The sequence below is a fragment of the Bufo gargarizans genome, chromosome 2 (assembly GCF_014858855.1).
Source record: "Bufo gargarizans isolate SCDJY-AF-19 chromosome 2, ASM1485885v1, whole genome shotgun sequence".
NCBI classification, from domain to species: Eukaryota; Metazoa; Chordata; class Amphibia; order Anura; family Bufonidae; genus Bufo; species Bufo gargarizans.
Genome location: NC_058081.1, coordinates 680,027,044 through 680,054,971, shown reverse-complemented (window position 1 = coordinate 680,054,971; position 27,928 = coordinate 680,027,044). Strand labels below are relative to the sequence as shown.

The 27,928-nt window shown below is 51.0% G+C and overlaps 1 protein-coding gene across 3 annotated transcripts in view; it reads left to right on the top strand.

The window, feature by feature from the left end:
• The window catches only part of ALG9 (ALG9 alpha-1,2-mannosyltransferase), a 170,398-nt gene that overhangs the window by 8,530 nt on the left and 133,940 nt on the right, over nt 1-27,928 (top strand). For all 3 annotated transcript variants that reach the window (XM_044282301.1, XM_044282300.1, XM_044282299.1), the window contains exons 3-7: nt 7,363-7,497; nt 7,682-7,752; nt 9,797-9,885; nt 19,591-19,726; nt 26,873-26,960. In XM_044282301.1, the coding sequence (XP_044138236.1) occupies nt 7,363-7,497; nt 7,682-7,752; nt 9,797-9,885; nt 19,591-19,726; nt 26,873-26,960 (519 nt within the window). The remainder of the gene's footprint in view (nt 1-7,362; nt 7,498-7,681; nt 7,753-9,796; nt 9,886-19,590; nt 19,727-26,872; nt 26,961-27,928) is intronic.

Here is a 27,928-nt window from a genome sequence, read left to right as displayed (position 1 = left end):
CTAACCTCCTGTGTACATCGCTCGGCTTCTGTGGGCGCTCTCTGCTGCTCACTGCTGTTCACTGCTTCTCTGCTGCTGCTGATCTGGGCCATCTCCTGACGTTCTTCTGAGGCACTGGTAGGACAGTTAACCCTCTCCTAACCCTCCTGGTCATAGCTGCTATAACCCTTTGTGGTCTCTATATTAGAGTACAACCACACTTCAGCATGTCAGATCCCACGGGTGCCCCCAAACCCTGGTACCATGCCTGTACCGCCTGTAAGGAACTTTTTCCGCGTGGGCAATCTGGGCCGCATTGCCTTGCATGTCAGGCCCCGGTGCAGGGCCTGCTTCCCGCTGCGCCCCCCGGTGCCTCTGAACCCCCTGACTGGGCTAGGTCTCTGTCTCAGGCGGTGGAAAGCCTTACACACGTAGTGGGCCGTCTCGTGGATAGACCGCCTCTCCCGCAGGCTGCCACAATCCCTGTCGCACCCGCTGGGACTACCGTTTCTGCCGCCCCCACTGGTTCCCTGCCTCCCAGCGAATCTTCCAGGGCCCGGCATACTCAGAAACGTTCAAGGGTTGAGCGCACATCTTCTCCAGATGCTTCGCTCTCTCCGCCATGCGTGCGAGCTCAGTCAAGTCTATCCTCTCAAAGGGATACGCTTTCTGAGGGAGAACTGGCGGATTCGGACGTGGACATGGACTCAGAGCTTCCGTCCAAATTGGCGTCCGCGGTGGGGCATCTTGTCACTAGCATCCGTGATACCTTTCAGCTACACGATGACCCCCCCAGCTCTGAACAGGCCGGCGTGTCCTTTCTCCGCCCCAAACAGGCCTCCAAGGTTTTTTCCCATACACGCTGATTTTTCTTCTGTGGTATCCAAGGCTTGGACTCGGCCTAACGTCCGCTTTATTACACCCAAAAAGCTGGACATTTGTTATCCCTTTCCAGCGGATTCTGTGACCACGTGGACATCCCCGCCTAAGGTTGATCCTCCCGTGGCTCGCCTGTCCAAAAGCACTACTATTCCTGTACAGGACGGATCTTCCCTCCAGTCTGTTGAGGACCGTCGTACGGAATCCCTCTCCAAGGCCATATTTACTGCCTCTGGTTCGGCCCTTAGACCGGTCTTTGCCTCCGCCTGGGTTGGCAAAGCGGTCTCTGAATGGGGTTTGCAACTGGAACGGGAGTTAGGGTCGGACGTCCCTGTTCAGGACCTCCGTTCCTTAGCCCAACTAATTGTTCAGGCCGGAAAATTCGTCTGTGAGGCCTCCCTTGATGCGGGTGCCCTGATTGCCCGTTCCTCTGCCCTGGCAGTTTCTGTCAGGAGGGAACTCTGGCTGAAGGTTTGGGCGGCGGACGCCGCTTCCAAACGCTCTTTGGCCGGCCTACCATTCACGGGTTCCCGCCTTTTCGGAACCCGTCTGGACGAACTTATATCAGAGGCCACGGGTGGGAAGAGTACTCACCTCCCCCAGTCCAGGCCAATGGGCGCCCCCCGTGGTCGCGCTGGTTCGTCCCGTTTTCGGTCCTTTCGCAAGCCCACCGGGTCTAGACCCGCGGCCAGTTCTTCTTCCTCTGGCCCAGCCCAGGATAGACGCAAGAAGCCGTTTTTTTCGGACGCAACCTACCTGGCGCAAGTCCCAGCCTGCACGGGCTCCCACAGGCCAGCAGCCCTCTGCCTGAAGGTGCGCCCCCACCCACCCGGGTGGGGGGCCGCTTTCTCCTATTCAGGAACGTATGGCGGGCCCACATCTCAGACGCATGGGCGCTCGAGATTGTATCTTGCGGATACAAAATCGAATTTGCGTCCATTCCGCCAGACCGTTTCTTCCGATCCCGTCCTCCGCGAGATCCCGTACGAGTGGCCGCCTTCTTCGCGGCCATTCACTCTCTAATGGACAAGGGTGTCGTCGCCCCCGTGCCTCAGACGGAAAGGTTCAGGGGGTTCTACTCGAACCTCTTTGTGGTTCCCAAGAAGGAAGGCTCAGTGCGTCCGATCTTGGACCTAAAACGCCTGAACCGTTTTCTCCGACTGCAGAGATTCCGGATGGAGTCTCTCAGGTCCGCAGTGGCCTCCCTGGAAAGAGGGGATTTCATGGCCTCAATCGACATTCAGGATGCATACCTCCACGTTCCGGTTGCTCCATGTCATCACCGCTTCCTGCACTTCGCGGTGGGGGACGATCACTTCCAATTCGTCGCCCTTCCCTTTGGTCTGGCGACGGCTCCTCGAGTGTTCACCAAGGTCCTGGCCCCTGTCTTGGCCCTTCTACGTTCAAGAAGTGTTTTTCTTCTCCCATACTTGGACGACATCCTGGTCAAGGCACCCTCCTTCTCTCAGACATCCCGCAGTGTGGAACTCACTCTGGAGACCCTGACGCGGTTCGGTTGGATTATCAACCACCCCAAATCTTCCCTTACCCCCTCCAGACGGCTGATCTTCCTGGGGATGCTCCTGGATACAGAGTTGGCGGAGGTCCGCCTTCCGTCGGACAAGCGTCTGGCCCTTCGCGGGTCGGTTCGCAGTCTCCTCCGTCATCACCGCCCTTCCCTCAGATCCAGCATGCGGTTGTTGGGACAGATGGTTGCCTGTTTCGAAGCGGTGCCATTCGCACAATTCCGATCCCGCACCTTTCAGAGGGCAATTCTGTCGGCCTGGGACAAATCACCGAGGAGTCTGGACAGGACCTTTCTTCTGCCTCCCCTGGCTCGGGCTTCCCTCGGCTGGTGGTTGCATATCCCTCTTGGGGAAGTCCTTCCTTCCACTGAACTGGCTGGTGATTACCACAGATGCCAGCTTACGGGGGTGGGGGGGGGTTTTCCCTCCCCGGTCCGTCCAGGGCGTTTGGTCTCTATCGGAGTCCAGACTTCCAATCAATATTCTGGAACTGAGGGCGATTCTTCTGTCCCTCAGACACTGGACCCATCTGCTGAGGGGCCACCCTGTTCGGATCCAATCGGACAATGCCACGGCTGTGGCATACATAAACCATCAGGGAGGCACTCGCAGCGCTGCAGTGATGCAAGAGGTGACCCTCATTCTCCTCTGGGCGGAGACGCACGTGCCGGCCTTATCTGCGATTTACATCCCGGGGGTGGACAACTGGGCGGCGGATTTCCTCAGCCGGGCCACCATCGACCCGGGAGAATGGTCCCTGCACCCAGAGGTGTTCGAAGCCCTTTGTCTTCGCTGGGGTCGCCCCGACGTGGACCTCATGGCCTCCAAATTCAACCACAAGGTCCCCCTATACCTGGCCAGGGCACGGGACCCGAAGGCATACGGCGCCGACGCGCTCGTCCTTCCGTGGCGCGAATTCTCCCTTCTGTACGTCTTTCCTCCTTTTCCCCTCCTGCCACGGGTTCTTCGGAGGATCGCGGCAGAGGGCGTTCCCGCGATTCTAATCGCCCCGGATTGGCCCCGCCGGACTTGGTACGCCGACCTAATGTTGCTGTTGGCAGACGCACCGTGGCCACTGCCCTCCAGGGAAGACCTTCTCTCTCAGGGACCGATCTTCCACGAGCATTTAGGCTCGCTACGTTTGACGGCGTGGCTATTGAGACCGCCGTCTTAACGCGACGGGGTTTCTCCGCGGACGTAGTCCGCACCATGATCCGGGCTCGTAAGCCCGTATCCTCTAGGATCTACTATCGGGTTTGGAGGTCCTATCTGGGGTTCTGTGAGTCCCGGAGCATCCCACCTCTCCGGTTTTCTCTTCCCACAATCCTGTCCTTCCTCCAATCGGGTCTGGACCTGGGGCTGTGCCTCAGTTCTCTGAAGGGTCAGATTTCGGCGCTGTCTATTCTTCTCCAGCGTCCCCTGGCCCCTCTAGGGCCAATTAAGACCTTCTTACAAGGGGTGGCTCACTCTGTTCCGCCGTACCGCCCTCCAGTTCCTTCCTGGGACCTGAGTGTGGTGCTCTCGGCGCTCCAATCAGCCCCCTTCGAGCCTTTACGGGAGGTCTCCCTTCGCCTTCTGTCCTGCAAGGTCATCTTTCTTGTGGCCGTCACGTCTCTCCGACGGGTGTCTGAGTTAGCGGCTCTTTCTTGCTCCGAACCTTTCCTGATCTTCCACCAGGATAAGGTTGTGCTTCGGCCTGTCCCGACTTTCCTGCCAAAGGTGGTCTCCGCCTTTCACATCAATGAGGACATCGTCCTTCCGTCGCTCTGTCCCTCTCCTTCCCACCCCAGAGAACGGGAACTGCACCGTCTGGATGTGGTCAGGGCGTTGAGGATTTACTTGGGGGTCACCGGGTCCTTTCGGCGCACGGACTCCCTGTTTGTGGTTCCGGAGGGTTCGCGCAGAGGGTTGGCGGTCTCCAAGGTGGCTATTGCCCGTTTCATTAAACTGGCGGTGTCTGAGGCTTATCGAGCCAAGGGCAGACCTCCGCCTTTCGGCGTCACTGCTCATTCCACCAGAGCAGTCGGAGCTTCCTGGGCGCAGAGGCATCGGGCCTCGGCTGAACAGTTGTGCAAAGCAGCCACTTGGTCCTCTCTGCACACTTTCACAAAGTTCTATAGGGTGCATACGCATGCATCAGCGGATGCTGCTTTGGGCCGCCTGGTTTTGCAGGCAGCGGTTTCCTGATGCTCTGGTGGTGTTCCGCCTTGGGTTTGTGGTCCCTCCCTTCTTGGACTGCTCTTGAACGTCCCAAGGTCTGTGTCCCCCAAGGAAAATGGGCGAGAAAAGGAGATTTTTGTATAACTTACCAGTTAAATCTCTTTCTCGCTCTTCCTTGGGGGACACAGCACCCACCCTTCTGTGTTTGGTTACAGGGTTATGGTCTGGCGCCCCGTTGGGTTGCTGGCTGGTTGTTTCTGTTATTGGTTGTTATCCTTTCACTACTTGGACACGCAACTGGTAGCCTCTATCTCCAGGCTGAGGGTATAGCTGATGGAGGAGGGGCTTAACAGTTTTACTTAGTGTCACGCCTCCTAGGGAGCTGAGCTATACCCAAGGTCTGTGTCCCCCAAGGAAGAGCGAGAAAGAGATTTAACTGGTAAGTTATACAAAAATCTCCTTTTTTCTTACAAAGTCTCATATTCCACTAACTTATGTCAAAAAATAAAATCTCACATGAACTCACCATACCCCTCACGGAATCCAAATGCGTAAATTTTTTTAGACATTTATATTCCAGACTTCTTCTCACGCTTTAGGGCCCCTAAAATGCCATGGCAGTATAAATACCCCACATGTGACCCCATTTCGGAAAGAAGACACCCCAAGGTATTCCGTGAGGGGCATATTGAGTCCATGAAAGATTAAAATTTTTGTCCCAAGTTAGCGGAAAGGGAGACTTTGTGAGAAAATACAAAATAAAAATCAATTTCCGCTAACTTGTGCCAAAAAATAAAATAATTCTATAAACTCGCCATGCCCCTCATTGAATACGTTGGGGTGTCTTCTTTCCAAAATGGGGTCACATGTGGGGTATTTATACTGCCCTGGCATTTTAGGGGCCCGAAAGCGTGAGAAGAAGTCTGGGATCCAAATGTCTAAAAATGCCCTCCTAAAAGGAATTTGGGCCGCTTTGCGCATCTAGGCTGCAAAAAAGTGTCACATGTGGTATCGCCGTACTAAGGAGAAGTTGGGCAATGTGTTTTGGGGTGTCATTTTACATATACCCATGCTGGGTGAGATAAATATCTTGGTCAAATGACAACTTTGTATAAAAAAATGGGAAAAGTTGTCTTTTGCCAAGATATTTCTCTCACCCAGCATGGGTATATGTAAAATGACACCCCAAAACACATTGCCCAACTTCTCCTGAGTACGGTGATACCACATGTGTGACACTTTTTTGCAGCCTAGGTGGGCAAAGGGGCACACATTCCAAAGAGCACCTTTCGGATTTTACAGGTCATTTTTTACACATTTTGATTTCAAACTACTTACCACACATTAAGGCCCCTAGAATGCCAGGGCAGTATAACTACCCCACAAGTGACCCCATTTTGGAAAGAAGACACCCCAAGGTATTCCGTGAAGGGCATGGCGAGTTCCTAGAATTTTTTATTTTTTGTCACAAGTTAGCGGAAAATGATGATTTTTTTTTTCTTTTTCTTACAAAGTCTCATATTCCACTAACTTGTGACAAAAAATAAAAAATTCTAGGAACTCGCCATGCCCCTCACGGAACACCCTGGGGTGTCTTCTTTCCAAAATGGGGTCACTTGTGGGGTAGTTATACTGCCCTGGCATTTTAGGGGCCCATATGCGTGAGAAGTAGTTTGCAATCAAAATCTGTAAAAAAATAAATGACCGGTGAAATCCAAAAGGTGCTCTTTGGAATGTGTGCCCCTTTGCCCACCTAGGCTGCAAAAAAGTGTCACACATCTGGTATCGCCGTACTCGGGAGAAGTTGGGGAATGTGTTTTGGGGTGTCATTTTACATATACCCATGCTGGGTGAGAGAAATATCTTGGCAAAAGACAACATTTCCCATTTTTATTTTATACAAAGTTGGCATTTGACCAAGATATTTATCTCACCCAGCATGGGTATATGTAAAATGACACCCCAAAACACATTCCCCAACTTCTCCTGAGTACGGCGATACCAGATGTGTGGTACATAGAAATTTATACAGTTACCATTGACTGGAATGGAATCTGAAGCAGTCTCTATGCATGGATGCAGAGTTTTGTTGTTGGGAAAAGGAGTAGTTCATCACTCCCTGGGTTCTATAGAAGTTGCATGGTCTGCCTCCATTGAAGGTACGCCACAGATTATAACTTGCGAAACAAGAACAAATAAAGACGCATAAGGAGATTATCTTAGGTTTTGATGGTTGTTCATTTTTTTTTTTTTTTATTGGATTCTGAGTTTAGAACCCCTTTAAATATATCTGATTTGGTAGGTGGTCCAAATCCTGGCACCCCCCACTAATCAGCTGTTTGAAGAGGCCACAACACTCCAGTGAGCCCTGCAGCCAAACAGAGTGCTGTACACCGCGGCATCCTCATTTAGCTGACCCGGAGTCGGACCCCCACCAATCTGATCTTGATTACCTATTTTCAATATTGTATTTCCAGAACACCCATTTACATTCCCCCCCAAAATAAAACATTATTTAAAGAGGACCTATCACATCCTCCTAAAACTGCAACTGTGTTTGCCGTGACTCTGGAGCCCCCTTTGACCGCTTTCCATGCTGTTATTTCGGCCCGATACCAGTGAATTGTCAGGTGACTGGTCCTTGGCGCTCAGTGTCAAGGGAACCTCTTCTCAACCACCGCTTGGGATGGGAATCGGGTTGTCAGCTTTTTGCTGGACCAATGTTATTTTCTTCAAAATCTGTGCAAATTTATAGTTACGATAAATAACATTTCTAATAAATACATTATCACTTTATTTTTTTTTATTTTTTTCCTAGACTCACTACCTTGTATATGGCAAAGGATTCCAGACGTGGGAATATTCTCCAGCCTATGCTGTACGCTCCTATGCATACCTCTGGCTGCATGCTTTCCCTGCATGGTTCCATGCCAATGTCCTCCAGACCAACAAGGTAGGGCAGCTTACATTGCTTGGTTTTGGGGATAATTAGTGCTTCATTATGATTTTGTGTTTTATCAGCTTCACGTTTCCATCTCTTTTGGCCTCCATTTCCAATTGCTCATAATTAATAATAATTCGTTTTCTATAAGAGAAAAAAGCAACAGACAGTGACAAATTTCCTTGTCATCTTGTAGGTTCTGGTCTTCTACTTCATACGGTGCTTTTTGGCGTTCTGTAGCTGTGTATGTGAACTTTATTTCTACAAGTAAGTATCCCATTGTGAGCTTAAAGGGGTTGTCAACTTATTAAAGAATGTCCCCGAGGCCAGCGATTATCATAAAATAATAGAATGCATACACTCCCATTCCATCTCCCCCTCTCCTCCCAGTTGCTGCAGCCTTGATGTCATCATCTGGACTGCAGCAATGACATACCTGTATACACCGGACACCGCTGCAGCCAGTCGTTGGCCTCAGTGGTGTTCCTTATACACATCTCAGCTGCAGAAGAACCTCATTTTGAGAGCACTATGGAGCTCCTGTTCATTGGCTTGATGTGCACAGCCCCTTTTCCTCTTCAGAGGGTCTGCAGCAGCTGAGATGTGTAGTTTGAGCAAACAATCCATGACTGATTCCGTCGGCATAAACGTGTGGGTCCCATGTAGTACTGCATAGCTCTGTACTATTGAGGTGGTGTGATGTGAGAAAGCACTAAGTACAGTGAAACCAGTTCGAGACCATCCGAAGTTAACATAGATCTGAACATTTGTCACAGAATATCTGGTCTTCTCAAAGAGGTGGTATTTAAGGGGAGCTTTTGTTGCTTTACAAATGGGTTTTCCTATAACTGGATATTTATCATCTATCCATAGGATGGCTGATAAGTGTCTGATCACGTGGGGTCCCCACAGTTATTAGAACAGAGCTACCGATTCACCCGAAACGCTCATTCATCAAGTGAAATGATCGGAGGTGTGGACATCTCAATGATCATTCCGGGGCAGCAAATTGTGCGGTCCAAACAGCATTCTGCTGCCCAGGAGCAATGATTTTGTATAGGGACAAGCCATAGCAGTGCCGATCGCTCATCCTCATACTGTGGAGGTGATTGCTGCATGTAAATTCTGCGTTTCACCTCTACTTAACGAGCAGCCGACTGTCGGCTGCTCCTCGGATAGTGTAAGTGCAGCTTAAGGGGGTTGTCCAAGTTATATCTATTGATGACCTATCCCCAGGATAAGTAACCAATATTGGATCGGTACACCCCTGCCGATCAGCTGGTTAAAGAGAAGGCGTGTGCTGTGCGCAGCCTTCGTTTCATTGTGTACCTGCTTGCCATCGCAAGCCTTCGTTTCATTGTGTACCTGCTTGCCATCGCAACCGCAGTGTTGAGCAGGTGTAAGTACACCAAAGCCGTCCCATTCATTTCAATGGGGATGGTTCTTTCCTGTTCAAGTGTATAGGAAAGAGCCGTCCCATTGAAATGAATTGGACGGCTTCTTGTATTTACACCTGCTCACCGCTGCGGTTGTGACGGTAAACAGGTAAACTCCCCTCCTCTTCATTGGTGGCAGTGGCAGTTCCAATTGGAGCCCCAGCAGTGTAATCGCGGGGCTCCGACCGGTTACCATGGCAGCCAGGATGCTACTGAAGCCCTGGCTGCCATGGTAAGCTCCCTGCTGCTGTGTGTACTCTGCACAGGGAGAGTGTGAAGTCCTATTCACCCTAATAGAGCTCTATTAGGGTGAATAGGACAAGGGTTCTAGCCCTTAAGGGGGTAAATGGTTATTAAATAAAAAGTAAAAAAAAAAAAAAAGTAAAAAAACACTGAAATACTAAAAGTTCAAATCGCCCCCTTTCCCAATTTTGCAAATAAAATTTGCCAAAAATAAACATATTACATATCGCCACGCCCGAAAGAGTATGAACTATTGAAATATTTCCTATGTGGTGAACGGCATAACAGGAAAAAAAAATTAAAACCACGCGATTTGCCATTTTTAGTCACCTTGTCCCCCCCAATTAATCGGACTGTTCTATTATGGGCAGGACGTTCCATAAAATATGAAATTCACACAGATTTTTTATGTTTTATTTTTTTTCGGGTGGTATCGCGAATGGCATTGCTTTTTTATAGTATGGAAATCGAATCCAAATTTTGTATCGTGACCACCCTACATGCTTTAGTCCACAGGCTTGAGTAGCAGTCTCTATGGGCATTTACTATTGCTATGAGGTGGGGTGCCCCAAACCACAAAGCACTTGATTTATGTTTTATTTTTAATCACACGCACTTCTTATGCTTTTCAGGGCGGTTTGCAAAAGATTTGGACTCCATGTTGGGCGGTTGATGTTGGCTTTCCTTGTCCTCAGCACAGGAATGTTTTGTTCAGCTGCTGGTAGGTGCCAATGATACGCTGGATGGTTATTCTCTCTCAGTACAGTGCTGTGCACTTACAGCGACACTTCTGTCAGCAAAGGGTATTTTATTTTTAAAACTCATAGAAAGCTTTTTTTCCATTTCGGCAGTATTGTCATTGAAAATAAAATAGAAAATGTCTGTCTGTAGCACATAGAGATACAACGTCTATATAGATGGGTAATCCATTGTCAAATTACTATCTGTTAGTATAATAGTAGATGTAGAATTTTGAAGAACGGTGATGGCTTTATTGTTCTCTTGATAGGCCTCGATAAAGATGCCCACAGAAGAGCATTGCACTTATCAGTGTACTGTGTGATGCTCTAATAGTGTTACTCACCCCCCTTCCCTCTCTGGCCCCAGTGATGGTCTGACTGTTTGCTGTGCTAAAAGCCTAAACAAAGGAGGAAGTTATAGAGGCTGTCTCACTTCAGCAAATGGCATTTATCATGTAGAGAAAGTGAATACAAGGCACTTACTAATGTACTGTGATTGTCCATATTGCTTCCTTTCCTGGTTGGATAAATTTTTCCATCACATTACACACTGCTCGTATCCAGGGGTTATGACCACCCTGCAATCCAGTAGAGGTGGTCGTGCTTGTACACTATTGGGAAAAACAAAGGCTAATTTGCGGGGTCCCGGCCACCATAGAGGCCAGAACTTTTTTCCTATAGTGTGCAAATATGGCCATCGCTGATGGATTTGCAGGGTGGTTGTAACCATGGAAACAAGCAGTGTCTAATGTAATGGAAAAATGATTTAAGCCAACAAAGGAGGCAATATGGGTATCACAATATATTAGTAAGTGCCTTGTATTAACATTGTCTACATGATAAATGCCCTCTGCTGAAGTGAGACAACCCCTTTAAAGGGGTTATCCGAGTTATGAAAAAAAAAAAAAAACTTATAAAACTCATCAGGACATACATATACATTAGTTAAGCTTGATTTCTTAAGAGAAAAACCCGTATTTACACCTTTGCATGGTTCTGTTATTCTTACTTTGTTTACATGCTGCAGTGGGGGCGTGTACCAACAATGCCTGAAGCTCTCCCTCATGAATATTTGTGGGCGTGAACGATCTGCCCTTCCCCTGCCCCCTGCACATCCTAACTTTGCATAAAAACATCAGTAACATGACCATCTCCTAGCTCACACAGGCAGAAGAGCTTCCTGTCACATTGCAGATACACAGATACATATATGTATCTAAGCTATATGAGAGCTATATCTATCTAAGCCATATGAGGGCAATCAGAATAACTCCCTGGATCAACGACCCCTCTCTAGTAGCTATAGCCTGTAATATTATTACACTCCAGAAATACATCCAGTCCCCTCTTGAATTCCTTTATTGTACTCACCATCACCACCTCCTCAGGCAGAGAGTTCCATAGTCTCACTGCTCTTACCGTAAAGAATCCTCTTCTATGTTTGTGTACAAACCTTCTTTCCTCCAGACGCAGAGGATGTCCCCTCGTCACAGTCACAGTCCTGGGGATAAATAGATGATGGGAGGGATCTCTGTACTGACCCCTGATATATTTATACCTAGTAATTAGATCTCCCCTCAGTCTTTTTTTCTAAAGTGAATAACCCTAATGTTGATAATCTTTCAGGGTACTGTAGTTGCCCCATTCCAGTTATTACTTTAGTTGCCCTCCTCTGGACCCTCTCCAGCTCTGCTATGTCTGCCTTGTTCACAGGAGCCCAGAACTGTACACAGTACTCCATGTGTGGTCTGACAAGTGACAAATATAGATAGTTCTCAGATAACCCCTTTAATGGGCATCTGTCAGCAGATTTGCACCTATGACACCGGCTGACCTGTTACATGTGCGCTTGGCAGCTGAAGGCGTCTGTGTTGGTCCCATGTTCATATGTGTCTGTATTACTGACAAAAATGACATTTCTCGCCCAGTTTCCTTGGGGGACACAGAAGACCTTGGGTATAGCTCATCTCCCTAGGAGGCGTGACACTAAGTGAAAACTGTTAAGCCCCTCCTCCACAGCTATACCCTCAGCCTGGAGAGAAAGGCTGCCAGTTTTTGCTTAGTGTCCAAGGAGGCAAGACACTCCCTGCTCTGCAGGGCTGTTTTCTCCTTGTTTAAATTTTTATTTTTATTTTTATTTTATTTTTGTTCCAGATCATACAAGGGACAACAGAGACGCACTAGACCTCTCTGTTTCTCCCGGGGTTGAGCTGCGCCAGTGCCGGTCACCCGCACTGCTGCCTCCCCCACAGAAGGCAAGGTGGACCAGGGCAGTCCAGCTCCCCTGCATCCCGCCAGCGCAAGGGTCGCCCGCACGCCAAGTCCCTCTTCCAGCGTCCTGCCACTTCGGTGCCAGAAGCTGAAGGGGCGACCCTGCTGGAACTGACCGAGGGTGAAGACGGCTGTGGTAAGAGAGAGGCTTCTCCAGCCCTACTCCCCCCCCCCCCCCCCCTCTCCCTTTCTCCTGCGTGCTGGACCCCCATACTGGGGCCTCTGGGTGCTGCAGGGCGGCAATCTGTTCCCTGCTCCCTCTCCTCCTCTTCTGACCTCCATCAGAATAGGTTCAGCCGCATTGCCCCCCTTCTTCCCTTGGGGGGGGGGGGGCGGCGTCCGGTCACCTGAGGGCCGGATCGTGCCCGCGGTTGATCATTCATCTGCCTGCCGTTATCTCTGTGCATTAGGCCTTGCACACAGGGCGCTTTGTCATAGAGTGCCAGCTCTTCGTCCCAGCGGCTCCCTATCTGGCCCCCCATTCCTTACCAGGTGCGCTGTTCAGGGCCTGGGGCCCGTTCCTGACTGCAGGGGTGTAAGGCCTCGCCTCCGGTCCGCGGGGTGGGCTCCTGTGGCCGGCATGTACAATCCGGCCGGGCGCTGCAAATTTTGGCACAGGTTTTGGGCCTACTGGGCCGCACCTCCGGCACTCCTTTCCGGGCCCCTGACTCTTCCGGCCCGCGGGGTGGGCCCCCGCGGCCGGCATTGGACTTCTGAGCGATGCTCTAACTGGCCCCGGCCGACCGTCATTGCATTCCGGTTGGCCGGGCGTCACAAATTCTGGCCCAGGCCTCGCGGCCTGCTGGGCCGCAGTTTCGGCGCTCCATCCGGCCCCTGACTCTTCCGGCCGTGGGGTGGGCTCCCGCGCCCGGTGTGTAATGCGCCACTCTGGCTCGGGTCCCGGCCGGTACATTGAACACTGTGCGGCCTCGGGCGCCGCAAAAATTTAGGCCCCGGCTTCTCGGCCTACTAGGCCGCAAAATTCCGGCCTCTGTTGGAGGGGGCGGGATCTTCTCCAGGCGCGAATTCTTCCCGCCTGGAGGTCCCCCCGCCCCCAGGGGATCGCAGCGCCGCCCCCAGGCCGGATCCTTTAACCCTTTGGCTACTGGCCGGCTCCCAATGGGACTGTTTGGCTGGCCCTCCTTTCCTCTCAGAGGCTGTGCCCCTGTATGGTGTCCCCCTGCCTGCCTCAGGGAGGCTGTGTTATCATTATAAGAAATGGACGAATAACGGATGGTGGAGTAGTTTCTTGTGGGCTGCGCAGGACGCGGCAGCCTCATCTCAGTAGTGCTGCCTGTATGCATGCCCCCCTTCCAGGAGCGGCATGTAGCACTCCCTTGCTGCGGCTTTGGCTAGGTGCATGTTCTCCTTTTATAGGCAGAATTCGTCACCCTCTCCAGTTGTGGTGCCTGCCATGACTCTCCTTCCTAGGTTGGATACGACACTCTCACTGGCTGCGGGCTGGCCTTGTGCATGATCCCCTTAGGCGGAATACTGCACCCTCACCGGATTCGGTGCGGGCCATGTGCACGACCCCCTTCCATAGGCGGAACACTGCACTTCCCTGGATTCGCTGCCGGCCATGTGCATGACCTCCTTCCATAGGCGGAGTGCTGCACCCTCACTGGATTCGCTGCCGGCCATGTGCATGACCTCCTTCCATAGGCGGAGTGCTGCACCCTCACTGGATTCGCTGCCGGCCATGTGCATGACCTCCTTCCATAGGCGGAACGCTGCACTTTCCCTGGATTCGCTGCCGGCCATGTGCATGGCCCCCTTCCATAGGCGGAGTGCCGCACTCTCACTGGATTCGCTGCCGGCCATGTGCATGACCCCCTTCCATTGGCGGAATACTGTACTCTCACCGTGTGCGGTGCTGGCCAGGTACACGACCACCTTCCGCAGGCAGAACGCAGTACTATCGCTGGATTGGATTCACTACCGGCCATGTGCATGACCACCTTCCATTGGCGGTATGCTGCACTCTCATTGGCTTCACTGCCGATCTTGGGTATGCCTCCTTCCCTCAGGCGGCATATATACACTCTCACTGACTGGGGTTGTTTCTCTCGCCGGTAAGTTGCTGGCCATGTGCATGACCCCCTTCCATGGCGGGGTGCTTGCGCTCTCGCTGGATCCGTTTTCAGCCATGTGCATGACCCCCCCCCCCCCCCCCTTCCATGGGCGGTGTGCTGCACTCTCACTGGATTCGCTGCCGGCCATGGGCATGACCTCCTTCCATAGGCGGAACGCTGCACTTTCCCTGGATTCGCTGCCGGCCATGTGCATGGCCCCCTTCCATAGGCGGAGTGCCGCACTCTCACTGGATTCGCTGCCGGCCATGTGCATGGCCCCCTTCCATAGGCGGAGTGCCGCACTCTCACTGGATTCGCTGCCGGCCATGTGCATGACCACCTTCCATTGGCGGTATGCTGCACTCTCATTGGCTTCACTGCCGATCTTGGGTATGCCTCCTTCCCTCAGGCGGCATATATACACTCTCACTGACTGGGGTTGTTTCTCTCGCCGGTAAGTTGCTGGCCATGTGCATGACCCCCTTCCATGGCGGGGTGCTTGCGCTCTCGCTGGATCCGTTTTCAGCCATGTGCATGACCCCCCCCCCCCCTTCCATGGGCGGTGTGCTGCACTCTCACTGGATTCGCTGCCGGCCATGGGCATGCCTCCTTGCCGCGGGCGGCATACATATGCTCTCGCTGACTGGGGTTGTTCTTTCACCAGCACATTGCTGGCCTTGTGCATGACCCCCATCCTTGGCGGTGTGCTCGCACTCTCCCTGGTTGCGATGCTGACCATGTGCATGTTCCCCCCCCCCCCTTTCGGGGCGGCATCCTGCACTCTCGCCGGATACGATGGCCTCTAACAGGGGTGGAATGCTTGCACTCCCATTGGATACGGTACTGGCCTTGTGCATGACCGCCCCTCATTCCATGGGCGGGCTTTTGCGCGCTCACGTGATTCACAGCTGTCCTTGTCTGTGCTGTGCTGGACTGGTACTTGTCCCCATTCATTGGCGGAGTAGTTGCACTCTCACAAAATTTGGTGTTGGGTGGATTATTGCACAATCATTTGATGCTAGGATAACCCTGTGCATGTCCCCCTTTTCACTAGGTGGACCTACTACGTTCCTGTTGGATACCGTGCGGCCATGTGCATGACCCCCGTCTAGGCGGAATATGGTATGTCCTGCTTCTTTGTAGTGGGTACTGGCCTTGGGCGTCACCCCCCTTTTGGGGCGGGCCTTTGCACTCTTGCCGACTGCTGTGTTTGCCAGGTACATTCCTCCTTTTCTGGGCGGACTGCTTGCGTTCGGTCGCATGCCGTACTAGTCTTGTGCGAACTCCCCTTTCGGTTGCACTTTGCTCTTCTGTGGATACTGGGACTCTGTGACTGTCCCTCTTCGCTGAGTGACTTTTTGCAGTGAGCGGACGTTCTGTGCGCTCTGTGCGTTGTTTGGGCCGTGTATGCCTTTTCCTCCTGTAGGTGGTTGGCCTTCTCACTGCTTACGGGGCTGCTCGTACGTGTGCCTCCCTTCCTTTACTGCTAGCCTTGCACGCTCTGAAGGTCCCGTTGTGACTGTGTCCACCATGTTCGTTGGCCCTTCCACCTGGGTTGTGTTTGTGGTTCCTAGAGGCGTACCCGTTCGTCCTCCCGCAGCATTGCTTCCCTGCGTAAGCGGTCACATGGTCGAGAGTGCTGTTCGCAGCGCCCCTCGGATTCTACATCGACTCTGGCGGGACTACGGTTCCCTCGCCTACTACCATTTTCTCCTCTTCGGATGCAGTGTGATATGTGTCCTTCCTATTGGCGCCCTCTGCGCTTCAGTCTGCTCTGCTACCAGGTTCGGGACGCTCTTCTCGGGAAGGTCACCCAGCTTCTCTTGGGTGCTCGATTTCCCAGGTCCGAAGGACCTCCGCTTTGGGTTCTTCAGGGTGTTCGCCTTCTGCGAGGTGGTGAGCTGGGCGTTTCACAGAGTAGCAGGGGTTCTGCTCTTGAGCTGTCCTATGGCTTCCCTGTTGCCCACTCCTCCTTTTGATTGGAGGGTGTTTTGCCGGCCTCTGTCTCGATTGCTTTTTTCTCGCCAGCTCTGTTTTGTCTCCCGCTCGGGGCATATCACTCCGATTGTGGCTTCTGCCTCTGGGGAGCGCATGGTTGTTCACTTGTATGGTTCCGGTGTTCCTTGTGGTCTCATACCGTCTCCCTCGTTTTCTCACTGGCAGTACTAGCTGTTTCCGGGTCTACCGCGTTCTGTCCTCTAGCTGGGTGCAGATTGCGTTTTTCCATTCTGGGTAATGGTCCTGTTGTGAACTTACCTTCTCGGTACCTGGGAGGACTACCCTTCGGTCGAGGTTGTCCTTAGATCTCCCGCGCCGAGACTGTAGAACACCTTCCTTGGTGACTGCGTCGACATGGACTTTAGCCTGTTGGGTCCTGGCATCTGTCTGATGCTGGGCGGACCCTTTCAGTTCCTTCCGTCTGTCCTTCTGCTACCCCACTCCGGGTGGATGCGGGACGACGTTGCTCGGGGGCGACGGGATCGGTTTTGCCGACCCTTCGGCCCATGTTACTGGTCTGCGCCTGATCACATTGGGTTTTCTCCCGCTCGCCCAAGCGGTTCCAGCGGGCACGCTAGTCGTCGCTCCTGGCTGTGCTTTGTCCAGGGTCTGTTGTAGGACTTAGGGTTTTTTTGCCTGGGGTTCTGTGGGACGCTGGGGTTCCCCCACTCTGACGTTCTTTCTCCATGGTTCTGTCTTTCTCCAGTCCGGCCTGGACCTGGGACTGGGACTCTGTTGCTTGGCATGTCGAGTGTCGGCGCTGTCCTTCCTCTTTCAGCATTCCCCAGCCCTCTGGGCCTGTCATAACCTCCTTCCTTGGAGCGGCTCTTGGTTTCCTTTGTACGGCCCTCCGGTACCGCCCTGGGGACTACATACTGGGCTCTTGGCGCTCCAATCTTTCCCTTGGAGCCGTTACAGAGGTTCTCTCTACTCCTTCTGTCCTGTACGGTTGTGTTTCCGTAGCCATCGTGTCTGACGGGTGTCTGAGTGGCGGCCCTTCTTGTTCCGAGCCTTATGTCTTTCCTCGGGACGGGGCTGTTCTCCATCCCGTCTTTTCCTTCCTTCTGAAGGTGGTGTTTGTCTTCCCCGGGAACGGACACTTCACCGGTTGGAAGTTGTTTGGGCCTTTACAGTTTGTACTTGGAGATCTCCGACTCTGTCGACGTTCGGTCTCTTGTGTTTCTGGAGGTCCGCGCACGGGGTTGACGGCCTCCAAGGGTGCCTTTCCTCCGCTTTCTCAGAGTGGCTATTGCTGTGGTTGCCGCACCAAGGGCAGGGTTATGCTTTTGGTGTTACCATTCCTTTCACCAGAGCGGTCGGTGCCTCCATTTTTGCAAGGCGGTCACTGTCTTCCTTGCACTCCTTACCGAGTTATACGAGGTGCATGCTCGGGCTTCGGCGGCTGCTGCCTTGGGCCTCCTGGTCTGCAGGCGGCGGTTTCTTGATGCCTTCGGGGGCTTCGCCTTGGTGCTGTGGTCCCTCCCCTCTTGGACTGCTGTTGAACGTCCCAAGGTCTTCTGTGTCCCCCAAGGAAACTGGGCGAGAAAACAAGATTTTTGTATAACTTACCAGTAAAATCTTTCTCGCTCTTTCCTTGGGGGACACAGCACCCACCCATTCGTTGTTTTTTCTCTGCAAGGTTTCCGAGTTTGTTTTACCCGTTGGGTAGTTGGCTTGTTGGTTCCACTTGTTTGGCTTTGCCTTTTCTCACTACTTGGACACGCAACTGGCAGTCTCTCTCTCCAGGCTGAGGGTATAGCTGTGGAGGAGGGGCTTAACAGTTTTCACTTAGTGTCACGCCTCCTAGGGAGATGAGCTATACCCAAGGTCTTCTGTGTCCCCCAAGGAAAGAGCGAGAAAGAGATTTTACTGGTAAGTTATACAAAAATCTCGTTTTTCGTATATGCAAATGAGCCTCTAGGAGCAATGGTGGAGTTGCCTTTATACCTATAGTCTCTGCTCTCTCTGCCACTGCCGTCCCTTCTCCACTTCAAGTGATAGGGCCAGACATGATGTTTTTACTGCCCGGTCCTGTCAATCAAAATGGAGAGGGTGCAACTGCTGCAGAGACAGTGGAGCCTCTAGGTGTAACGGCAACGCCCCCATTGCTCCTAGAGGCTCATTTGCATATATGAAAACTTCATTTTTCCCAGCAGTGCAGATGCATATCAACATGGGACCAACACAGACGCCTTCAGCTGCCAAGCGCACATGTAACAGGTCAGCCGGTGTCATAGGTACAAATTTGCTGACAGATGCTTTTTAGAGAGCCAGGACAAGAAGAGTACATGGAGTGACATCACAGAATTACTTCCAGAAAACTATCCACCCATCTTCTCCATTTTAAATTACATAGAATATTCACATAAGGCTGAAATGTGAGATAAAAAATTTGATAAGTGTCCCTTTAAATGTTAATTTCTCGTAGCTCCATTTCACTTTCACCAGCCTTCCGTGGCCGGATTCTAGGCACAGTATACACGGCCTAAGAGGGCTTGTCTCGTCGGAGTGCGGAGTCCCACTCCTGATACCCCCGGCAAACGGCTGATTTTGCTGGTCGAATCTTCAACCAGCCAGGCAGTTCTGCAGGGGAAATGTATTTTATCACATGGCAGCCCTTGTAATCCACCATTATTAGTACCAAGGCAGAACCTGCTTTTATCACTGAGCACTGTCTCCTGCATCACAGGAGGGATGGAGAGCGCTTATTGCCATCATGCCACCATTACCATGCCAGCAAGCAAGGGCAGATGTTACTCAGTATCACTGTGACCCCGCCAACATACACTCTGCTGCAGAACCCAAAATACGGGGTGCACCCCCTTGTTTGTGTGATCATTGACCAAGCACGACTAGCAGTTTATACTTTGTCACTCTCGGCACAATCGCATTTGGCCTTATGCACACAAATGTATTTTCTTTCTGTGTCCGTTCCATTTTTATTTTTATTTTCTTGCGGATAGTATGCGGAACCATTTATTTCGATGGGTCCCCAAAAAAAAAACAGAAGTGCATTCCGTTTCTGTATGTCGGTTCCGGGAAAAAAATAGAACATGTCCTATTATTGTTCGCATTATGGACAAGGATAGGACTGTTCTATTAGGGGCATCCATGTTTTGCGGACCGCAGAATACATACGGTCGTGTGCATGATCCCTAAGAGGGTCGGCCCGTCTCAGACATTGATGACCCGCTCCCAGTGCTCTGACTCATATAACTGCTCATGTTCTGTCTGTTCACTTTGTGATTGTCCTCGTGTCTCATATGATCCTTTTTATCAGTGGGACTATGAGGACCTTAGTTAATGACTTGACGTCCGTTTCTTTCCTGTTTCTTCCTGCAGCGTATCTCCCTAGCAGTTTCTGCATGTACACCACGCTGATCGCCATGACGGGCTGGTACATGGAGAAGGTCTCTGTGGCTGTGCTGGGTGTTGCTGCCGGGGCCATTTGGGGCTGGCCTTTTAGCGCTGTACTCGGGTAAGACGCGCTGTTATATATGTGCTCACTGTATACATCACACTGCATCTTGTTTTTTTGCAGGAGCCGACTCCTTTAATTCAGTGCCTGTGTTTAGTGTATGCAAAGCTGTAACTTACATATGGTCTCCTTGATTGGCTCACCGTATAAGTTTGCTTTGAAGTCTACATCAAAGCCTGTCTAACCAGACAATAAGCTTTTACAGATCTGAACTCGGCGGTGCATTCATTACAGATCTGCAAGGCTATATTCCCTTGAAGTGTTCCTTCACTTTGATCTCCCGCCTGGCCTGACATTGGGCATGGAGATGCACTCCTGCACTCTGGGTGGTACAGGTGCCATGGCAAAAGTATGACGCCAGCAGAGTATTGTGCACAGGTCCAATTCTAATTAATTGGGCTGTGCAAGTACGCTTTCCATGGCAACTGTGCCATCCTGTCTGCAAATGTCACTATGCCTGATAGCTCGAGATCTAAAGTACTTTGAAAGAGTTGTTTCATGAAGACAACCCCTGTCCGTATACCCTCTTAGGACACATGGATGTCATATGACTTTCATTGTCACAAAAAATATACTTTTGCAGTATTACAGTTCTCTGGGGTTTTACTTCAAGCTCCCTTAAATGGGTTTTCCCATATCAAACTATGGGGGCATATTGCTAGGATATGCCCCCTTTGTCTGATAGGTGTGGGACCCTCAACTATCTTGTAAACCCAGCTGGCAAAGTGAAGAAAGGCGTACCACGCTTGTGCGGCTGTCCTCCATTCATTTCTATGAGGCTGCCGAAAATAGCCGAGTGCTGGTTTAGAGCTATCTTTGACGCCCCCATAGAAGTGAATGGAAGCGGTGTCAGCGCAAGCGAGATGTGGTCCCATTTATTTCTATGGGGATTAAAAAAAAACGGCTATTTTCGGCAGGCCAATAGGAACGATTGGTGGTGGCAGGACCCAGGACTGCCGGCTTTGTTTTAGGCATTGTTTTAGAGAAAGGTGCGGGTCCCACCTCTGGCGATGTCCCCCATTGTCTGAGATGGGAATACCCCTTTAAAGTGTCACTGTACATAAAAAAAAAAAAACTTTTGATATGTCATAGTGACATATCTAAGGCTACTTTCACACTTGCGTTCGGGGCTCCGCTTGTGAGTTCCGTTTGAAGGCTCTCACAAGCGGCCCTGAACGCATCCGTACGGCCCTAATGCATTCTGAGTGGATGCGGATCCGCTCAGAATGCATCAGTCTGGCACCGTTTGTCCTCCGCTCAGCAGGCGGACACCCGAACGCTGCTTGCAGCGTTCGGATGTCCGCCTGGCCGTGCGGAGGCAAACAGATCCGTCCAGACTTACAATGTAAGTCGATGGGGACGTATCCGTTTGAAGTTGACACAATATTAGTGATGAGCGAACTTCTGTTTTAAGTTCGGCGTCTAAAGTTCGGCTTCCGGTTAGCGGAGAATCCCGATATGGATTCCGACTTCCGTTGTGGTCCGTGGTAGCGGAATCAATAATGGCCGATTATTGATTCCGCTACCACGGACCACAACGGAAGTCGGAATCCATATCTGGATCCATATCGGGATTCTCCGCTAACCGGAAGCCGAACTTTAGACGCCGAACTTAAAACAGAAGTTCGCTCATCACTACACAATATGGCTCTATTTTCAAACTGATCTGTCCCCCATTGACTTTCAATGTAAAGTCTGGACGGATTCGTCTGCGGCTACTTTCACACTTAGAATTTTTTCGAAACTATAATGCAGACGGATCCGTTCTGAACGGATCCCATCATCTGCATTATAGGAGCGGATCCATCTGTGCAGACACCAGACGGATCCGCTCTGAACGCAAGTGTGAAAGTAGCCTAAGGCTATGGTCGGTGGGGGTCTGAGTGCTGAGGCGCCTATCACTATAAAAAGATCTCTCCCTCTCCCTCTCCCTCTCCCTCCCTCCTCGACCGCTCTCAGCAAGGCCCTCCTGTGATAGGCCCAGCTCTGGGTAGGACCCCGCTGCAAACTTTGGAGCTTTTTCCGGTACAACTCAGGGGTTAAGTTGTACTGCTGGACCAGAGCCTGCTTGATGTACTCATAGCTCAGGATGGTCTCACTGGGCATGTATCCGAAGATTTCAAGGGCTTTTCCCCTGACCCACTGGTCCTCCGGCAGCTGGTACTGATGGCAGGTCGTCTTGAATTCCAACAAGAAAGTGTCCAAGTCCCCATCTTTGTTCAGCAGGGGGAATTCCTCCGCCCGCAGTTTGGGAATCCGGATCTCTGGAGACTCGCATCGGGCTGGAGAGGGCTGTTGGAGTTGGAGCACTTGTAGCTGGTGCTCACGCTCGGCCTCTGCTTGCTCGCGACACTCTGCAGCTTGTTCCTGGCGTTCTGCAGCTTCTGCTTGCTTGCGACTCTCTGCAGCTGCCATAAGGATCTCGTAGGAAGCCTGGTGTCCGGCCTGGAGAGGGTCTAGGGTAGCCTGTAGGAGAGCAGCTGAACCTGCCTGGCTGGGGGGATGAGCAGGTGGCTTGAGGCCCACTGCGGACCTTGTCTCCAGCAACTGGCTCCTTGGGGAGCTTTGGCTGTGCTCCCTCTCGTCTTGAATGAAGTTGCCTTCCACCTCCTCTCAGCCCCCTATCTGGACTGCGTCCTCCCCGCCACCATTCATAGCATTGGCCATCTCCTTAGCTTTGCTCCTTGTGATACTGGCCGTCATTGCAACTGATGATCACTGACACAGACTGCAACCTGATCTGCACACACACTTTATTGTATTTGCACTCAGACTGTCTAGTGTTGAGCTGATTTTAAGACTCCAACGGCAAAAGCTACTGCTGGTAGTCTTTAGTGTCTGGGAGTATGGGTCCCACACTCTCACACACTAGTATCTCGATCCCACTTTGCTGCCACCAATATGTGACGAATACCGTACCCCGTCGGATGTCGCCTACGTCGAGCTTACGAGATACGGTATTGTCACGGGTTACCAAGATGTGACGTTACGCCCTCCTGGAGGAGCGGGTAAGGTCAGTCTTGGTACAGTTTTCACAGACTCTTCCTGTCCACACGGGCACAGAGAGGCAACAAGCTGAGAAAGCTTTTTCACTGCCCCAGTGAAACAGCTCGTTCTCAGCCCAGGAAATCTGCCACCAGTTTCTTGTTTGATATAAGCCTGGTCCGCTAACGGGATTATAAAGGGTAAGAAACCAACAAGCAGTAGCGTATTACTAGGCCGAAACACGAACGTGGGGATTCATGATCGAGATACAAAACAGCACAAGAATAAATTATATATTTAATCGTTTTAAGGCCTCACTAGACAATACATTATACACACACAAGGATATATACAGTGGTCTGAGGTTACAAATACAGGTGGTATGGTACAAACAGGATTAAACAGAGCGAAAGTCAGTTTACCCCATGGCTGAGTCCTTTTGGGTTATGATGAGTCATTTGCTGTAGTCATATGGAGGGCAGTGATGTCAGCAGGTTGCAGGTCCCTCTAAACACATGGCACGATGTGACCCTCCTTCAGAGAAAAGACACGCCCGCTTGCTGGCACAAGGCTTTTAACCTGTAGCTGGCCCCTTCCCTCCCGGGCTCTGGGAGGGGTCCACCCCCCGTCTGCTGGGCTTGGCAGCACATGAGCCACAAAACCGATTAGGGCTCATGGCTCCAGAGTCCAAGCATAGTACCGTTATTTGGTTTCTGTGGGGAGATATGTATATCTCCCCTCCCTGGCATCCCACCACCAAGCTATGACTACGGGCCTGTACATCGTGGCCACAAGGGCACAAATATGCATCTGGTTTATGTCTGTGATGGACGAGCGATTTATAATTTCTTATAAGTCGCCGGTTCTGTGATGTCTGATAATGTGCATTGAACTGGGGAATGGCCTAAACCCCTGCAGAGAGGTTTTTGCTGTTCCATTAGCTGGGTTCCTGGCTGGCTAAATGGAGGTGAGAAATGTAAACAAAGGTGGACTGCTAGAAGCTCTCTGCCATCTGGCTGGCTTGGAAGCCCCCCCTATGGAGCTCACTACCTCTGCTACCTTTCAGCAGATGGTTGGTGTGGGAACATGACTGACAGTAAATATTAATTCATATTCCTCACAGGGGTTGTCTGATTATATTGATTACCGGCACCTCGCACTTATACATACCTTTTAGGATTTAGGACTCCTCTCCATTCCTTTGGCATCACTGTTTGTGTCCACAGAGTGGGGATATTTCAGTGGGCAACACGTAACTGCAGTATGCCATTACTTGCTAATAATCTTTATATAGCGCCACTATACTCCGCAGCGCTTTAAAATGCAGAGGGTTCATGTACAAATCAAAATGGACATCACAGGATAACTGGCTAATATACAGCTGAAACACTATATTACACTCTAGGAGGAAATGGGAGTGACACAAAAAGTATAACTGATATTTTCTAAAATGGTCCAGTCATCTTTGTGCTACTGTAAATAGAATAGATGGAGCTGCATAAGGTAATGCATTGAGTGTGGGGATTACTGACAGAAGATGGCGTTCAGTTCTGAAGGAGGGCCAGGGGGTTAAATGGGGAAGGGTCAGTTTAGGGGTACATGGTAAGCCTGTCTAAAAGGATGTGTTTTTAAGGCACGTTTAAAGCTAAGGAAATTGGCTAGTCCTCACTTGTGATTTCTTATCCCTATAATTGGCACACCGTCACATAGGTATTGCAACGAAGATGCGGCAAAGGACCTGAACATTTTGAGCTCGGTGAAATGCGTTAAAGGCTATGGACACCTTTTGCATTTTTTATTTTATTTTTTGGTTCATTTGCTTTCTTAATTAAAGAAACCATTTTTTTTTTTTCTTCCATTTTGCTCTGCCACTCTCTCTGCTCTCCCCATCTCTTCTTTTGCATTAGAGATAGCAGCAGGGAGAGGAAGGAAGATGTACACCGCGGATTGGAGTACAGAGAGAGTGGAAAAACTAAAAACACGCAACCAGAACTGTATAGTTACAGGCACATATTGTGTATTACGCTGAGGATTTGTCACATGGATTTTTGTGTTGCAGACCTGCAATGTTAGACAGTAGAGAGAAATTCCCAAATCTCATGTCCACGTTATGGAATATTTCCGTATGTAAAACTAACCTGTTTTAAAAGTCACAGCATGCCGGTCACGAATTTGTCGCAGGAGACTCTTTTCTTCACCAAATCCACATGAATAAGTTTTCATGCACATTTGACATGGATCCGCATTTAAAATCTACAAGTCCTAAATAAAAGAAAAAAAAAAAAAAAAAAGAAGAATCCTTGCCTCTCATGTGCTTCCCTGGCTCCCTTGTCTGGTTCTATACCGGTCTCTCTACAACCCAGCTTCCTGTGATAATGTCTTGAGTACTCTTCTGTTTTCTTGGCATATTTGCCGCTGAAGATTCTTGCAGAATTGCTGTAGAAAATATCAGTGACATTTCTGTCACATGTGCATATATCTTTTCACCGGATGCATAGACTGTATTAGGGCTGCAACGATTAATAAACGTTATTGTTGTCAACGAATCCCGTTATCGAATAATCGGCCGATTCGTTGCTATGCAGGCGGGAGCGGTCGGTCAGGCGCTATGCCTGGGGGTCCTTGAACTTTAGATCACCGCATCTTTATTACCTTACAATGACGCTCCAGCAACAGGCAGAGCGGGCGGCGGCGTAACGTCACTCACGTGACACGCCTGCTCCGCCTGCTTTATTCATAAAGTAGGTGGAGCAGGCGCGTCACGTGAGTAAGAGACGTTATGCCGCCGCCCGCTCTGCCTGTTACTGGAGCTTCATTGTAAGGTAAAAGAAGATGCAGTGATTTAAAGTAAAAGTTACTGCCGCTTAAGGGGCCAGGGCTGTTATGGGGAGGGGGATCTGTGGATGGCACTGTTATGGGGAGGGGGATCTGTGGATGGCACCGTTATGGGGAGGGGGATGTGTGGATGGCATTGTTATGGGGAGGGGGATCTGTGGATGACACATATAGCATAAGATGCTATATAGTGTCATCCATAGATTCCCCCCCCCCCCCCATAACAGTGCCATCCACAGATCCCCCTCCCCATAATGGTGCCATCCACAGATCCCCCTCCCCGTAATGGTGCCATCCACAGATCCCCCCTTCCCCGTATGGTGCCCCAGATCCCCTCCCCGTAATGGTGCCATCCACAGATCCCCCTCCCCGTAATGGTGCCATCCACAGATCCCCCTCCCCGTAATGGTGCCATCCACAGATCCCCCTCCCCGTAACGGTGCCACCCACAGATCCCCCTCCCCGTAACGGTGCCACCCACAGGATCCCCCTCCCCGTAATGGTGCCATCCACAGATCCCCCTCCCCGTAAAGGTGCCACCCACAGATCCCCCTCCCCATCCCCCTCCCCGTAAAGGTGCCACCCACAGATCCCCCTCCCCGTAACGGTGCCACCCACAGATCCCCCTCCCCGTAACGGTGCCACCCACAGATCCCCCTCCCCGTAACGGTGCCACCCACGGATCCCCCTCCCCGTAACGGTGCCACCCACGGATCCCCCTCCCCGTAACGGTGCACCCACGGATCCCCTCCCCGTAACGGTGCACCCACGGATCCCCTCCCCGTAACGGGCCACCCACGGATCCCCCTCCCCGTAACGGTGCCACCCACGGATCCCCCTCCCCGTAACGGTGCCACCCACGGATCCCCCTCCCCGTAACGGTGCCACCCACGGATCCCCCTCCCCGTAACGGTGCCACCCACGGATCCCCCTCCCCGTAACGGTGCCACCCACGGATCCCCCTCCCCGTAACGGTGCCACCCACAGATCCCCCAGTTAGCTGCAGCCCTACTGTGTATCAGTGTACATAGAGAGGAGAGAACTCATTGGCAGCCTGCTGGTAGCTAGTGAGGGCAGCAGCATCCTGGGCGCACACACATCTATCCAGCATGCATTACTGGACAGGAGGTGAGCTCATGAGAGAAGTCTGAAACGTGAAGCAGGTTGATGAATGAAGGAATGGAAAATGAAACCCAGTGCAGCTTTTTAACTCTTGGTAACCAGTAACATACTGTATGTTAAAATAATTTTCCCACATCAAAGGAGTCCATAGCCATTAAGCGAGTTTGCTATCACAAAATATCTCAATTCCTGCTTTATTTTCAGGGTGCCCATCGCCTTTGATGTGCTGTTTGTGAAACACAAGTGGAAGAGTTTTATTAATTGGTGTCTAGTGGCGCTGATATTATTTCTGGTAAGTTTAGACTCTGTGAGTATTGAATTTACACGTATTTTGGTTTTTGCATGTCAGGCTTACCTGCTTAGCATAAACCATATGGAAAACTATTAGCTATAGAAAGTCTATAGAAGAACACACTTCTGTAGTACAGCTCTGCCTGCGCACGTCCCCCTAATGATCGCCATCTAGCTGCTTGTTCTTCACTTGCCTGCCCCTACCAGTGGTTGCCTAATGGGTAAGCTTGTATGTTGCAAAAGAGAGCCCTGGAACTTATTAGTGTCTGGAAATAGACATACTTCAGGCCTCATGCACGTATAGTGGAAATGCTGCAAAAAGAACCCGCAGGGGGGTCTGCAGAAGCAAATCCCCACCAAATAGTTTGGATTTTTGTGCGGAGTTGATTGCAGATTTTACCTGCGGAGAACAAGCTGATCTGCATGCCGGCACCCACCCCAAGCAGGCATGTCCTTTCTTGGCAGGGTTTTGAAAACCACGTAGAACCACGGAGCGGATTCTTATTGGGAATCAGTTGGAGCCAGGACACATGATTTTCCTGTATGTTTCAGCGCGGAATACGTGCCAAAATCCGTTGCGTGAGCATGAACTTAGCTGGTACTGTACACTGGCCATAAAGGGGTTGTCTCAACTGGAACATTGGTGGCATATTGCTAGGTTATGGCACCAATGTCAGATGCAGTTGCAAAAAAAAGTATGTGAACCCTTTGGAATGATATGGATTTCTGCACAAATATGTCATAAAATGTGATCTGATCTTCATCTAAGTCACAACAATAGACAATCACAGTCCGCTTAAACTAATAACACACATATAATTAAATGTTACCATGTTTTTATTGAACACACCATGTAAACATTCACAGTGCAGGTGGAAAAAGTATGTGAACCCTTGGATGTAATAACTGGTTGAACCTCCTTTGGCAGCAATAACTTTAACCAAACGTTTCCTGTAGTTGCAGATCAGA